The sequence below is a fragment of the Saccopteryx bilineata genome, chromosome 1 (assembly GCF_036850765.1).
Source record: "Saccopteryx bilineata isolate mSacBil1 chromosome 1, mSacBil1_pri_phased_curated, whole genome shotgun sequence".
In the NCBI taxonomy this organism is placed as follows: domain Eukaryota; kingdom Metazoa; phylum Chordata; class Mammalia; order Chiroptera; family Emballonuridae; genus Saccopteryx; species Saccopteryx bilineata.
In genome coordinates this window covers 342,625,950-342,641,419 of record NC_089490.1, presented here as the reverse complement: position 1 = coordinate 342,641,419, position 15,470 = coordinate 342,625,950, and the positions used below count along the sequence as shown (strand labels likewise).

The 15,470-nt window shown below is 46.2% G+C and overlaps 1 protein-coding gene and 1 pseudogene across 1 annotated transcript in view; both read right to left on the bottom strand.

Annotated features, from left to right (window-relative positions):
* GAB2 (GRB2 associated binding protein 2) overlaps positions 1-15,470 on the bottom strand; it is a 207,456-nt gene that overhangs the window by 8,932 nt on the left and 183,054 nt on the right. The window contains exons 4-6 of the mRNA XM_066249361.1: positions 3,593-4,185; positions 2,286-2,380; positions 682-946 (exon numbers count right to left, since the gene is read on the bottom strand). Of these exons, the coding sequence (XP_066105458.1) occupies positions 682-946; positions 2,286-2,380; positions 3,593-4,185 (953 nt within the window). The remainder of the gene's footprint in view (positions 1-681; positions 947-2,285; positions 2,381-3,592; positions 4,186-15,470) is intronic.
* LOC136320542 (spliceosome-associated protein CWC15 homolog pseudogene) lies at positions 14,085-14,745 on the bottom strand (annotated as a pseudogene).

The window sequence follows — 15,470 nt, the reverse complement described above, 5'->3', positions numbered from 1 at the left end:
GAACACCTGCTGTGAACCAGAGTCAATGTCCTAGACGCCTTCCTTCTAAACAAACCTGGGAGGCAGGGATTACTGTTCCCATTTTCACAGGTAAGAAAACTGAAGCTCAGAGAACTTAAGTGATTTGCCCAAAGACACACCTAGGAAATCCTAGATAAGGATTCCAATCCACATTTACATGGTTTGAATGCTCAAGCCTTTGTATTACATCAGAATATATCTCTTAATAGACTACTGTGCCCCAAATCTAATACCCTTTACCCGTGAACAGCATTTTTCACACTATGAAGTACTTTCAGATGTATTATCTATGTCCCTCTATTCCTTTAGAGGTTACAGATTATATTTCTCATTTCACAAGTGAAGAAACAGGGCTCAGAGATGCAGGATGAGTTGTCTATAATCACATGTTAGCAGGTGGCAGAGCTGAACCCCAAACCTGTCCTGTCTGGAATCCTGCACCCCTCTGCCCACCACACTTCCCCAGCTGCCTGTCCCTACACTGCCGGACCGCTGGGACGAAAGGGGGGCGTGTGTATGTGTGTGTGACTCTAGGGTGGTTTAGGCCCCAAAGGTGTCCACTTCCTTGCAAGTAAAGTTTAGGATGCACTGAATCGCTAAGTGAATGCAAACTGTCCCTGGCCACTGTCCAGAGATGGGCCAGGGACAGCGTGGCCTTACCTTTCCTGTCAGGTTTGAGGTTGCGGTTGACAGGGGGTGGCTGGATCTCACTCCCTCGGCTGGGGCCTCGGTGCATAGGAAGGGCTGTCGTCAGGTAGCCAAGGGGGTCAAAGTGATGGGGCCCTGGGCTCATGGGGATGTAGACACTCTGGGAATTGTCACCTGCTCGCTCCATGGCCAGCAAGGTGGAGGAACCTGGATTCATGGGCACGTAGTTGTCTTCAGAATTGGTGCTATCCGATCGGCCAATAAGCATTTTCCCTGGCTAGGAAAGAGAGGGAAGGAAATATAGCCATCACCAGCAAAAAGAAACAAGAGGGGGTGAGGATTTATACAGGAGGGAAGAAAGGTCCTGAGTGAGTGAGTTGCACTGGGAAGCTTTAAGGTAAACCCCGGGAAAACACATCAGAAAGCAGAATGGGAGACAGGAAGAAATGAGGTCTGTGGGTCCCTTCCAGCTCCCATGATCCCTAGGGACTCACTTGTAATTTTGGATAAATCTTTAGTATGAAATATCCTTGGAGGCTGGGTCCCCAAGGCTTTCCGCTGCCCGAGGCAGAGGGCACAGCACAGGCCACGGGCTGTGCAGGTCTGGTTCAGGACTCGCCCCCCACCTCAAGCGTGGCCTCCCCTGGAGGGGTCAGGATTAGGCCCTGCACTGGGCGAGGAGCATATTAGAAGCCTTGGCCCTGGCAGGTGAGGGCTAGGTCGGCTGTGCTTCCCCAGTTCAGCTCCCAGGGTGACCTGATCACCAGGCTGCAGTGGGAGCTGCCGTCGTGTTGACGCAGCAACCCCCCAGAGCCTGCCTTCACCGCCTGCCCTGTGTGTCCAGACTAAGCTGCTTCTGCTTTGCTTACCAAATGTCTCGTCACTTCCATGAGCTTTTAGTCAGGCCCAGTCTGCTTAGACGTGGCCTGACACCTTGTAGGACTGTGGTCAGCCCCCTCCAGATGGCAGCCTGGGATCCTGCACTCAGTCCATGGTTCTGCCACCAAGTCTGACTCAGCCACCCTGCCTCCTGTCTCTCACCACCGCCCCCTCCTCCAGGTGAGACCTCGTGGGCAAGCACGCTGCCTTAGACCCTCCATCCCAGAGCCTGCGTTCTCTGCATTCTAGATGCCCCCTGCTTCCCCGCAGGGCTGAAGCCCCGTAGACCAGTGTACACACACTTCCTCCACAGCAGGATCCCTGCATCGTACTTTCTTTTCTATTTTTTCCTTTTCATTGAATTTATCTGGGTGACACTGGCTTCAGGTGCGCAGTTCCACGGCACAGCATCTGTACACTGTCTTTGTGGTCACCGCCCCACGTCAAGCCTCTGTCCTTCACCATTTGTCCCCCTCATACTTCCTCTTCCCCTCCCCACCCCCGACAGCCGCCACACTGCTGTCCGTATCCACGAGGTTTTTCTTTTTCTTTTTGCTCAAGCCCTACACCTCTCCCCCAGCCACACCCTGTTTTACATTCTAAGAGCTCAACCCAGGGTTCTGAACTGAGGTAAGAACCAGGCAGGGCCCTAAGAGGGAGATGCCGTTACTCTTTGGGTGACCTGTAACCCACCTGAGATGAGTAGGCCTGCGGACCCCTGCCTGAAGCCCACTCACCAGAAAAGAACCGACTCCATCACTCAGGGACTCGGCAGGCCGGCCCGCACTCTCTCCACCACGCTGAGGGTACTCGTAGGACTCACAGGAAGAAGCTACGACAGAAGGAGGAGGGTCCAGATGTACTTAGTCGATCTGTGTGCTGATGCTCCCTCAAAGGCTCACCAGTGCTGCTCAGGGTCTCGGTGAAACTCCAGAAGATACTACTTTCAACCCCCAATGACAAGGCATTACTTCTGCCACGTCACTCCTCACTTCTAGCCCGTGTTGGCATCTACACTGAACCGCCTCGACCACCTCCGCCCCCATATATGCACCTCTTCTCTAACTCCTACATCACCTGCCACCTGTCCACTCATCCTGGCCGTCACTGATTACACTATATATAGTAACACTGGTACTGGCAATTTATACATGTCGATTTTATTTCCCTAACTACATGTGAGTTCTCTGAAGAGCAGGAACATAGTTTCTGTGTCTCTATCATCTCCATTCCCAAGCACAGGGTGATTGATCAGACAGTGGATGGACTGAAAGACTGCAGAAAGTACTGAGCCAGGCGTCAGGACCCTGGGGGCAAGGCCGATCTCTGCCCCTGGCTGACTCTGCAACCCTGAACTAGTGTCTGAACTCCCACGGGCCTGGCGGGAAATGGAGGCAATGAAGCTTTGTCTGACCAAATCCTCAGGGTCACTGCATGGCTTAGACAACAGAACAGGTATAACAACAGGCTTTGCAAGCTATAAAGCAAATGTGAAATGAAAGGAAACACGCTTTCATCAATCAGAGGAGATTGTGGGCAGAGTTGGAATACTCTAAAGTGGAAACAAGTGACAAAAGTTCAGGCATGAAACAGATTCAAGGGTGGCTTAGAAAATATTCTGAAGGTCTAATTATGTTTTAATAGTCTGCTAATCCACATAGGTTTGGCTCCAGTTTGGACTCGTCCTCGAAACTGACTTTTGCAATTCTTGGTTTGACTTATAAATGAATAAAACACTATGATTTAGACTTCCAAACCCATCATATTTTGTACTGTGGTTAACCAAGAAATGTTCTGTTTCCCTTAGTAGAATATCAGTTTCTCTGAGGCAGGGCCTGCTCTGCTCTCGCCATTGTGGGTGTCCACTAATAGCCTCCAGTGCTGGAGGGCCCACTAGAAAGCGGTGTGAGTAGATGTCTGAACAGTATCAGTGACCTGGGTGTCCTTACGTCTCCTCAGCAGGGCTGACCACGAACTAGCAAACTGCTGAGAACCCTGTGCTACCTCCCTCTGCCCGTGGGCCTCAGCCGGGGCTTGTACTGACCTCGGTGAAGCCGGCTGTTGTCCATCGCAGGGAGGGTATTGCGCCTGGGGATGGTGGCAGCGGTGGAGACTGACCTGCTGGTTTCCCCGACTAGAGGTCTCTGTTGAGGGCTGCCCCATCGCGGTGTTTCTGCCTGACTTGGCTTGGGGGGTCTGGGTGGGGGCGCTATGGCTGAGTCCCCAGGAGCAGCCACTGCCATGGCGTTGTGGTTCTTGTCCAGAGTGAATGTCCTAGGGATCTGGTAGGCTGAGAGGGGGGTGGCCGGAACATCCATATTGTCCACCAGGAGGTCCCCAAACTCCCGGCACAGGGTGTTGCTGGGCATCTTGAAGGTGTACACATCCTCATTATCGGTCTCAGAGCCTGTGAGGCTGCCCTTGGTGTGGCCGTGGGAGGCCAGGCTCCGGGGGAGGTCGTAGGTACTGTCTCTGAATTCTGTATTGTGCCGGCTTGGCTTTGGGAGGCTATAGAAGCCATGGACTTGGCCACTGACCCCGTTGACGCAGTGTCCATTGCCCTGGGCAAGCTTCTGTACAGCTGTGTCACTCCTCATGAGGAATGAGGCCCTGGTGCCCTGAGAGAAGCTGGCACTCCTAGGAGAGAGGAAGAAGGGAAGGGGCAGGGAGGTTAGAGGAGGCCAGGACTGCCCGCCCGGGGAGGGAGCTGGTGAGTGCAGGGCCCCACGCAGCATCTTGGTGTGGGGAAGACACAGGCTGAGGAGGCAGGGGCTGAGGTTTGTCTCAGTGTACAAGCTGTGTGGCCTTGGGCGAGGCACTTTCCCTTTTTGTGCTTCAGTTTGTCCATCTGCAGAAACGGTGATTCAAAAGTTTGAAGGTTATTCAGAAATTAATTCTAGTGTACAGCTGTTCAATCAACGTTAGCCTTTACTCCTCTCCTTACCCCCAGCTGGCTGTGATCAGCAGGGGCTGGTCTTCCCTTACCCCCCCCCCCTCCCCCAACAGACACCAACAAGCCAGTTATACTGCTAAGTTGTTCACTGTTTTAAGTCGGAATATATATATTCGAAGACAAAGGCTGAGAATAGGAAGAACTCTGACGTCGGTGTGAGAAAACAGCAAGCAAAATCATCACCTCCAAATCTCAGGCTTCCCACTATAAAAGCAGCCAGCCAGGGCTGATGGTGCTCTAAGTTTAAAGAACTACTCTAAGGTCGCCGTAGGTTCATTTCCTACCATGTATTACGGTTTATTGAGAGGCATTTAGAAGGAGAACTATCTCTTTCCAGAAGCCTCAGTATTTACAGGAAAAATGGTTTCCTGCTTGGGAACTATACTGCTCACAAAAGTTAGGGGATATTTTATAGCTTCATATTCATTTTGAAATATCCCCTAACTTTTGTGAGCAGTATATATTCAGGATAGTAAAAGTTTTACTGTTTTCAAATGTAGGCTTTTGGGAAATAAGGCAACACTGAACAGTTTAAAGACCTAGGAGTAGAGAGATTAGTGTTAGGTTCCAGCTCCGCCACAGATATGTTCCGGAGGCTTAACCAAGCCCTCTCCGAGGGGTGACCTAGTGGGTCTCAAAGGCCCTTACGGGTCCATCTGGCACTGAAGCAGCAGAAGCCTTTGGCTTTATAAGCACGGTTTTCAAACTGGACTCTGAGGGCTCGTTTGGCGGGGCTAGCAGGGGGCACAGCTGCTCGTATACCCTTGACCAAAGAACGGTCGTCTCCTCTATCGGGGAAGGTACTCTTCGACCAAGCACACAGCTGCAGGAAGACGCCTGCAGAACAGTGAGGGAGGAAGGGGGCACCGCCTAGCCAGCCAGGTCAGGCGAATCCATCCTGGCGATCAAGGAGGTGACAGATGTTGCAGCCATGTTGCCCTCACATCCTCCAACTGGACTTTGTGCTCAGTATCGGCGTCTTGGGAAATTGGAGAGTGAGGTTCTAAGCAAGCAGGGATTTTCTGATTTTCTCTCTCTTTATGTTATGATTCTTCATAGGACTTCATTTGGAGGAGAAAAAATAATATCTATTCTAGAACAATTCTTTTTTTTTTTTTTTAGTCATTACATTTTAGTTTTATTTTTTCGCTTCTTCATTTCTTTTTGAAAATCCTAACCTTCACTATGATGATGACAGCTTGAATCAGCAAGAAGTCCTTGAACCGGCTAATCTTTTTTTTTTTTAATAATTTTATTTTTTTAATGGGGCGACATCAATAAATCAGGATACATATATTCAAAGATAACAAGTCCAGGTTATCTTGTCGTAGAACAATTCTTTATAGCAGCGATTCTCAGTCTTTTGGGGACTATAAACCTTTAAGAACCTGATTAAAAAGAAAGCTCTTGGAATTTCTCACCAGAATAAGGCCCATTTTGTGTATATACAGATTTGCATGCTAAATCCAGGGGGTGCGGGTGTCATGACCTGAGGCCAATCCGTGGAATTTCTGCCTTGTACAAGCTTTCAGTTTATGAGAAGCTTGTTATTTATGGAGATGGCCACCAGATGGTGGTAGAAATTAGGGCCCAGAGGCCTAGAATGAGGAAGGGAAACAGGTGTCTAGGCCAGGCTCTCTCTTCTGTCAACTCGCATTCATTTCAGTCCCCAAACCTTCAGGGGCCCTCCTTTCTAGGCCTCTGTATGCTTTTTCCCTTTCTATTCCGCTCCCTACATGTAACCAAGCCACCAGCCATGGGCCTAGCTCATTGGACATGGAGCCTTAGATAATGGAGCGCCTGGAGCAGAGGACGGGTGAGCCAATGGAAGACAAAAGGTATTCACATGGTTTGTATTTGTCTTTGGTGCCTTTCATGTTTTGTTTTGGAATTTCCAGTTCTCTGTTGGATGCCCCCATCTGGTTTAGTATATTTAACAAACATGTGCTGATGTCCTACCTTCAGTGTAGGCAGGCATCATGTATACAGAGATGCCTCTTGCCCTGGCTGCCGGGGAAGGAGGGCAGTGGTGGAGGAGGTGACGCACATGCAAATCATTACAATCAAGTGGGTGAGCACAGATATTTACTAACCCTCCCCGGGGTGGGGGGTGGGGTACAGAATGTCAAAGATCCTTCTCCAAAGACATCACCTTTGAGTGAGTCTGGCAGTTGGCCAGGCAAAAGGCAGGAGAAGGGAAAGGTGTTCCAGTTAGAGGCACAAAGAAGTAGAACCCAGCCTGGCAAGTTCAAGGAACTGCAAGCTGCTCAGGCTGGAGAGTGAGTCAGCAGACGGGCTGAGAGGACAGTGGAGGGCCAGGCCAGGCTGACGGGAATGGGCTCTGGAAGGATTTTACGGTGGAGGTGGGCCAGGAGTGGGGAGAGCATTACAGGTGTCCGGAAGTTGCCTTAAACGTATTCAAGAATGAATTCATCATTTTCCCCTGACCGTCCTGTCTTGGAAATGACATCTGTCATTCAAGCCTGAGAGTTACCCATATTATGAATTTTCATTCAGAAATGTCACAGTTCCTACTGAATCCACCCCAATTCAGTTCCTCCTATTTTTCTGATCATAAAAGGGCCAGTCTCCCTACCATCTATCTGCCCAGGACCTCTCTACATCCCACTGATATTTACTTTCCTAACTCCCCAGTGTAAACATGTTTAAACTGTTTTAATGCCTTTAGGAGTAAGCAGCATTCCAACTCCAACGCATCTCTCCAATCTTTTCTCCTTAGGTCCCCTTCCTGCTCCAGGGTCCACTCAAGCCAACTTCCCAGTGTTCCCAGTATGCTCTACACAGTCAAGCCTCTGTGCTGTGCTGTGTTGTTTGCTGTGTCTGAAGAATTCTTACATCATCTGGCAAGGTCCAACACCTTTATCCTTCAAACTCAGCTCAAATGGCTTATCTTTTAAAGCTGTTTCTTACCATCCTCTACCTCCAAGCATAACCAGTCACTTGCTTAACTCTGTTCTTGGAGCAGGTAGCAGCTATAACCTTGATGCATAGTCTCTTCCACCCAACTGTGATTTCCTTTTTATTTTTTGTGACAGAGAGAGTTAGACAGACAGGAAGGGAGAGAGATGAAACGCATCTATTCTTCATTGTTCATTGATTGCTTTCTAATATGTGCCTTGACGGGGGGCTACAGCAGACCGAGTGACCCCTTGCTCAAGCCAGCGACCTTGGGTCCAAGCTAGTGAGCTTTACTCAAACCAGATGAGCCCGTGCTCAAGCTGGCAACCTTGGGGGTCTCGGACCTGGGTCCTCCGCATCCCAGTCTGACATTCTATCCACTGTGCCACCACCTGGTCAGGCCCAACTGTGATTTCCTTGAGGAAAGAAAACCTCTTTTTCATTTCTCTCCCCTCCACCCCCCAGCTCTGGATGAATGCTTATCACATAGTAAAGAATGAATAAATGTTTGTTGAGTGAACCAACAATTGAATGTATAAACAAACCAATGAAGAAAGGAAAGTGTTGGTCCTGCCATCCCCTTTCTGGAGCTTAGTCTAGATCCTCTGGATCAGCAGATCAACTCCCCTTTCAGAACCCACTGGCTATGGTCCCACTGCCTGTGGCTGAGGCATTCTCCTCTCTAACACACAGACCTACGTACTCATCCGTAAACATGTCCCCAGGGGTCTAAGCTCCAGATCTGGGCTTGTGTTATTAACCTTTCTCTGGATTGCTTCCTTGATGCATCAAAACTTGCAAAACAGCCCTGGCCAGATGGCTCAGTGGTAGAGCGTCGGCCTGGCGTGCAGGAGTCCCAGGTTCGATTCCCGGCCAGGGCACACAGGAAAGGCGCCCGTCTGCTTCTCCACCCCTCCCCCTCTCCTTCCTCTCTGTCTCTCTCTTCCCCTCCTGCAGCCAAGGCTTCATTGGAGCAAAGTTGGCCCGGGCGCTGGGGATGGCTCTATGTCCTCTGCCTCAGGCGCTAGAATGGCTCTGGTTGCAACAGAGCAATGCCCCAGATGGGCAGAGCATCGCCCCCTAGTGGGCATGCCGGGTGGATCCCGGTTGGGCACATGTGGGAGTCTGACTGCCTCCCTGTTTCCAACTTCAGAAAAATACAAAAAAAAAAAAAATACAAAACAAGCCTTTCTGGTCCACAAAGGTGTTACAGACCCTGTAAGCCCCTCTCCCACTTAATCACGCCTTCCTGTCTGCTCTTGCAGCAATCACGCTTCCAGCACAGCACTCCCTCTGCCTGGTGCTAAGGCTGCCTGGGTCTGTGTCTGCCCATGTCTGCCAGACCTGGCACTCCTAGAAGGCAGGGGACCTGTCCTGTGCTCTGGTGTGGTGCCTGGCATGTAGCAGATAATACCGAGGCCTGTTGAGGGGGACTGAGCGTTACCTGGAGAATCAGGTGGAGGGGCTGAACAAGGGAAACAAACTGGCCCAAACTTCCATGTTCAGATGGCAACGGAACTGGTTCTAGCACCCAGGTGTCTGGATACCCTGCTCAAAGCCCATCCTGACTTGGGCAAGAATCAGGAGGGGAATGCTGATCACTCAGAAATCCAGTAGTCTTCACTACTCCCATGCAAACCTTTACCAAGGCCCCTGTCACTATGATGTGCTGAGTTGTTTCCCTGGGAAGGACACCTGGAAGTAAGGGATTTGAAGACAGGCTTCTCTTCTGGGGCTGCGAGCTGACAGTCTCATAAAATGAGTGCGGCTCTGTGCCGACACATCACATGTGATATAACTTTTAAACCTAACAGTTCTGAGAGACGGGGACCACTCTCACACACCAGATGGGAAAAACAGTAATGGTAGAGTTGGTACAGGAAGATATTTGAATGCAAGTGTATAGGGGAGTTCCCCAGGGGCCAGAGAGAAGTTCGAGAGCAGACACCCCTGAAGCCAGCAGCCTAGTGCCCTTCCCTGCAGGTCCTGGCTGCGGGCGGCCCCAGATGCTCTGAGTGGGTGGGCTGATCGCACCACCTTCTGCATGTGCTTTGGTCCTAATATCAACCCCATACTTCTCTCTCCCTTGGCTTTTAGGAACAGTTTCCTAGATTTCCCAGTCCCTTCATTTTGCATTTGGTTTTGCACATTCACATGTGATTGTATGTACCACACTACGCCACGATTTCACTTTATCCCTCCTTGCTAGACTACAAGTACTTGAATAATCAGGGGCCTGATTTGATTTTTAATAAGTATGTTGTTCCCATTAAAGAAAACCTAATATATAAATGCTTGAAGGTAAATTTAGAACTCTAGTTGTCACTGTGATCTTTTCTTTTTCAATTAAAAATATTTTCAAACACTTGACATTCAATATTATATTAGTTTCAGGTGTACAGCATAGTGGTTACAGCATAGTGGTGTAACTTATGAAGTGATCCCCTTGATAAACCCAGTACACATTTGATACATGTTATTACAATATAACTGACTATATTCCCTATGCTCTACTTTACATCCCTGTGTAAAGCCAGTAGCCACAGCCACCATCACAGCTGCCTGGCCCATGCAGGTTCACATTAGATTCGGACAGATGGTAATGAAACAACGAAGCCAAGAATTGGTGGGCCATTACCTTTAATCCTAGCTTATACCTGGTGGGCAAGTAAACACACACTCTAGGCTCCAAAACCCACTCATTCAGTGCTCACAAAGCTACTGATTTATCCGAGTTTCCTAGAAATTAAAGGTTTCTAGCTCACCAGACTTATTCACCTCTGTTCCCCATCTCCTTCTCCCTGCATAAACTGGCTTCTCCCTCAGCACTCCGCCATCTTGGCTGCCTCTCCTCTCCTCCACATGACCTTTCTCTGCTCTCTCCTCTAATGCTAATCTCAGGAACTGAGAGAGCGAGTTCCTGGTCTGCCCCACTTTATAGTGTAGAAATCCAAACCTTTAATCCAATATACAAACAAGGAAGTCTCTGATACAAAGTCACTTATCTGAGGCATAATGGGATTCCTCATGAGAGTGCACCACCTCAAATCAAAAAAGGTGGGAAAGGCTTAGTCCCAAAACCAAGCCCCAGGCTACAAGGATCCTGCCTGCTCACAGCCCGCCCCCAACACACATTAATATAATCAAGCCCATCCCAAGCAAGAAGGGCAACCAATACCATCACCTGGGCGATGGGCTTCCACGTGGGCAGCGCCATCTTTAACAAAGTGAGCATAATATATTTTATCTGCCCCACACCCTGTAACTATTTTCAAACTTCCAATGTGTACTTTATAATCACCTCACCTTTTTCATCCAGTCTTCCGAACCCCTCCTACCTGGTAACCATCAGTTTGTTCTCTGTATGAGTCTGCTTCTGTTTTTTGTGTTTGTTTTTTAAATTGTACATATAACTGAAATCATATAATATTTGTCTTTATCTGTCTGACTTATTTCATTTAGCATAATACTGTCTAGGTCTATCCATATGGTTGCAAATGGTAAAATTTCATTCTTTTTTACAGCCAATAATCCATTGTATATATGTACCACAACTTCTTTATCCAACTGTCTATCTACGGACACCTAGGTTGCTTTCATATCTTGGCTATTGTAAGTAATGTCGCAATGAACACAGGGGTGGGTGCATATTATCTTTTTAAATTAGTGTTTTGGATTTCTTTGGATAAATGCCCAGAGGTGGAATTGCTGAGTCCTATGTTGTTCTATTTTTAATCTGTTTGAGGACTCTCCATACTGTTTTCCATAGTGGCTATACCAATTTGCATTCCCACCAACAGTGCAGAGGGTTCCCTTTTCTCCACACCCTCCCCAACACTTATTGTTTGTTGATTTTTTGATGACAGACCTTCTGAGAGGTGTGAGGTGATATCTTCTTGTGGTTTTAATTTGCATCTCTGACAATTAGTGTCACTGACAATCTTAAGAAGTCATGTGGACTATCCTCCAGCATCTGACCTATCCCAAATGGCTCTCTCCTGTGAGGAGAGAAAACTCACAAGTTCTTTCTTACAATCTCTAAGAGATGAGAAGATCTTTGCATCTCAAATCCTTCTGGCTGGAATTCTGAGCTCACCTCCCATCTGTGGTTACACAGCAAAACTGTATATATAAAACTGAAAGTTGTATATTCTGCCTTTGATCAATCCAAGTCACTGGGTGAATGAGTCAGAGAAACCTTCTAAATGACTAACCATTTAGTTAAGTTTTCTGCTGATGTTTCTGACTCGACGTTTTACTCACACGTTTCTGCAGAACACGCTGCAGGGTCAGTGCTGCTTTCACTCCGGCATCTCATCCTTTGGAACTTCACTGCCCCTAACCCTCACCAGAATCACGGCTTTCCAGGGCGTGTGACTCACCACAATGTGTCACCTGTTACAGGTTTAACAGTCTCCTTCAAATAAGAAGACAAAGACTGGCTCAAGTCTGGAATGAGACCCTAAGGTTGCAGGGCAAAATAAATCCAGGGGGACTAATTTGTCTTCAACGACAAAAAGGACTCTGCTTGTCTTGATGGTGTCAGTTCAAAACTCCTTCCGTTGGCAATAGTTACTATTCTGAATACTTATTTTAGCTTAGTGGAAGAGCTGGACTTGGGAAACTGGAGTTAGTTTAACTAAACTTCATATTACTCAGTACTTGAAGGAAAAATAGGGGCTAGTACTGTAAAAGTAGTGATGAATAAGTCATGGTTTTCCCTCTAATGTGCTTAATTAATTGTAACTGTACATCAGGTTCCCCCAGAAATGTAAAAAGGAATAGACAGAAGGCCGGTATTATTAACCTAACAAATATGATTTGACTATAGTAGGCCAACCAGGCATATTTATGTCTATGCTTGACATCAAAGAACAAACTGGCTCTCTCTTTAAAGTCTCTACTCAGCAGGAACACTGTAAGATTATTCTGGAGATCAAATGAGGTAACAAATGTAAAAGTGCTTTGTCAACTGTAAAGCATATTCCTTTTTTCCAGAGCACCTAGTATGTAATGTGAATGTCAGAAGCAGTGTGGGATTAAAGCCACCCACATTCTTGCTAACACTTGGCATTACCAGTCTTTTTCATTTAGTCATTCCAGGAGAGATGAGGCAAAACTTGAGGATTTCATTTGCATTTTCTTGATGATTCAGCATTGTCATGTGTTTATTGCCCATTTTTGTATCTTTTTTGTGAAATGTCTGTTCAAATCTTTTGCCTACTTAACAAATTGAGTTATCTCCAATTGAGTCGTAATAGTTCTTTATATAGTCTAGAAATAAATCCTCTGTCAGATATACATGCTCTGAATATCTTATCACATTTTATGACTTGACATTTTGTATTTTTTTGACATTTTGTTTTCTTATGGGGTTCTTTTGAAGAGCAAAATTTTTAATTTTTATAAAAACTACTTTATTAAAGTTTTACTATTCTTGCTTTTTGTATCCTATATAAACATCTTTGCTCACCCAAAGATCACAGAGACATTTTATTCTAGAAGTTTGTTAGCATTAGATTTTACATTTAGGTGTCTCACACATTTGGAGTTAACTTTTGAGGAGTGTTATACAAAAGGTCCTATTTTTTATTCCTATACAGATATCCAGCTGATCCAGCATCATTTGTTGAAAAGACTTTCATTTCCCTATTAGCATCTTTTTCATAAATATTACACATAGGAAAATGAAAATAAAAATAGCAAAAAAAAAAAATAGCAGCTGGTTTCTCATCAGAAACAATGAAGGTCAGAAGATGATAACACGGCATCCTTTAAAATGATTAACGAAAATAAAACCATCATTTCCCAATTTTATACCTAGCAAAATATCTCTCAAAAATGATGGTGAAATTAAGATATTTCCAGATAAATATAACTGGGAAAACATGTCATGAGGGGACTAACATGGCAGAACATGGTGAAGGAAGCGCTTCAGGCTGAAGAGAACTAACACTAAGTGAGAATCCACTAGACAATGTTTAACGCTTGCTTTCAATACTCATACATAATAAAGAACTTTGGAGGGAAAAATAGTCTTGTATAATTATGCAAATATTTTCTATTTTTGCTATTATTCCTTCATTCCTAAAGATCTTGGGGGTTTTTTGGTACTGTCTTACTTCAGCCTGAACTTCCTTATCATTTTTTAAAAATCAGATCCCCTGGCAATTCTTATTTGTCTTTTTGGATTATTAAAAACATTATAAACAAATTACTTTTCCCATATTAAAAAGAACACATGACTGGAAACATTGAGAGACTGGAAACGGGGTTAAACCAATTCCCAAGTCCTTATCAAATACAGTATCAATCAAGGAAAAGATGTTTTGGAATTTAAAAAGAGGTCTATTTAAATAGGGAAAAAGAGGAAAAAACCCCAAACTAACCAATATAAAGTCATAATAACTATTTACATTTTACAGTCTTTTTTTTTTTTTTTTAATTTTATTTATTCATTTTTGGAGAGGAGAGAGAGAGAGGGAGAGAGAGAAACAGAGAGAGAGAAGGGGGGAGGAGCTGGAAGCATCAACTCCCATATGTGCCTTGACCAGGCAAGCCCAGGGTTTTGAACCGGCGACCTCAGCATTTCCAGGTTGATGCTTTATCCACTGCGCCACCACAGGTCAGGCCATTTTACAGTCTTTAAGCACATAAAACTATACTATTTAATATATTTCTCCATGAATTTTTTGTGAAATTCAGATTGTACAGTATCACTGACGAATCTTTTGTCTTTTTTCTGATAATATACACCTGTGCATAGTTCTTGAAAACATCATCATTCCACCTTCTTTTAACTTTGAAGTTGGCCTGAGGCTGGGCCAGGGAGATTAAGGAGGAGGTTCCTGCCCAGACTGTTTTCCATACAGATCCTTTCTTCTTGTTCCCGCCTGGCTTGCTCTTCAGCTGTTTCTTTTTAAATTTTTTTCTAGTTCTGCAAGAAGAGCTGCACTATCGACATTCTCCTCTTCAAAATCTTCACCTTCCTCACCTGTTAGAGGATCATCTGCATCAAGATTGGAAGCAGGAATCTGGTCTAACTAAGCCTTTGACGCTGAAGAGGAGGTCGTATGTTCTCAAGTTGTTGAACGATCTCTATTTTTTTCTCTTGTAGCAGCTCTCTTTCTCTCTTCCAACTGTCTTCTGAAGTTACAGTTCTGAACCTCTTCAAAGGCATCCTGAGTAGTCTGTCTACATTTTATCTTTGTATGAGAGGGTAGGACTCTACTTGAATACTGCTTTGAGAGTTGGCTCAAATCACCTTCTCCTTTTCTTCTCCTACCTCTTGCAGGTTCAAAAGTTGGCTAAGCTGCTGTTGTCATCTTTTATGTTTGGCTGAGGTCCAATTCAGCAACCTCTGGAGACCATACTGACACCATAATGACCCTTGGCTCCCAGGAAATTCTCTTTATTTTTCTTTCAACTGAAAATGTCTTAATTTTGTTTTCATTTCTGAAGGATATATAGACTTCTGGGTTGATAGTCCCCTGTCCTTCTATTAATTTCAAGTGTGTTTTCCTTTGTCACATAGAATATTGTTATAATACAGGCTTTTAAATCTGTGTCTAATAATTTCAACATCTGGGGTTATGTTGGGGTTGACATCTGTACTTTCCCTTGAGGCTGGTTACATTTTTTTTTTTTTTTTTTGTATTTTTCTGAAGCTGGAGATGGGGATAGACAGTCAGACAGACTCCCGCATGTGCCCGACCGGGATCCACCCGGCACGCCCACCAGGGGGCGACACTCTGCCCACCAGGGGGCGATGCTCTGCCCCTCCGGGGCATCGCTCTGTCATGACCAGAGCCACTCTAGCGCCTGGGAGCCATCCCCAGCGCCCAGGCCATCTTTGCTCCAATGGAGCCTCGCTGCAGGAGGGGAAGAGAGAGACAGAGAGGAAGGAGAGGGGGAGGGGTGGAGAAGCAGATGGGTGCTTCTCCTGTGTGCCCTGGCCGGGAATCAAACCCGGGACTTCTGCACGCCAGGCCGACGCTCTACCACTGAGCCAACTGGCAGGGCCCTGGTTACATTTTGATGATTCTCTATC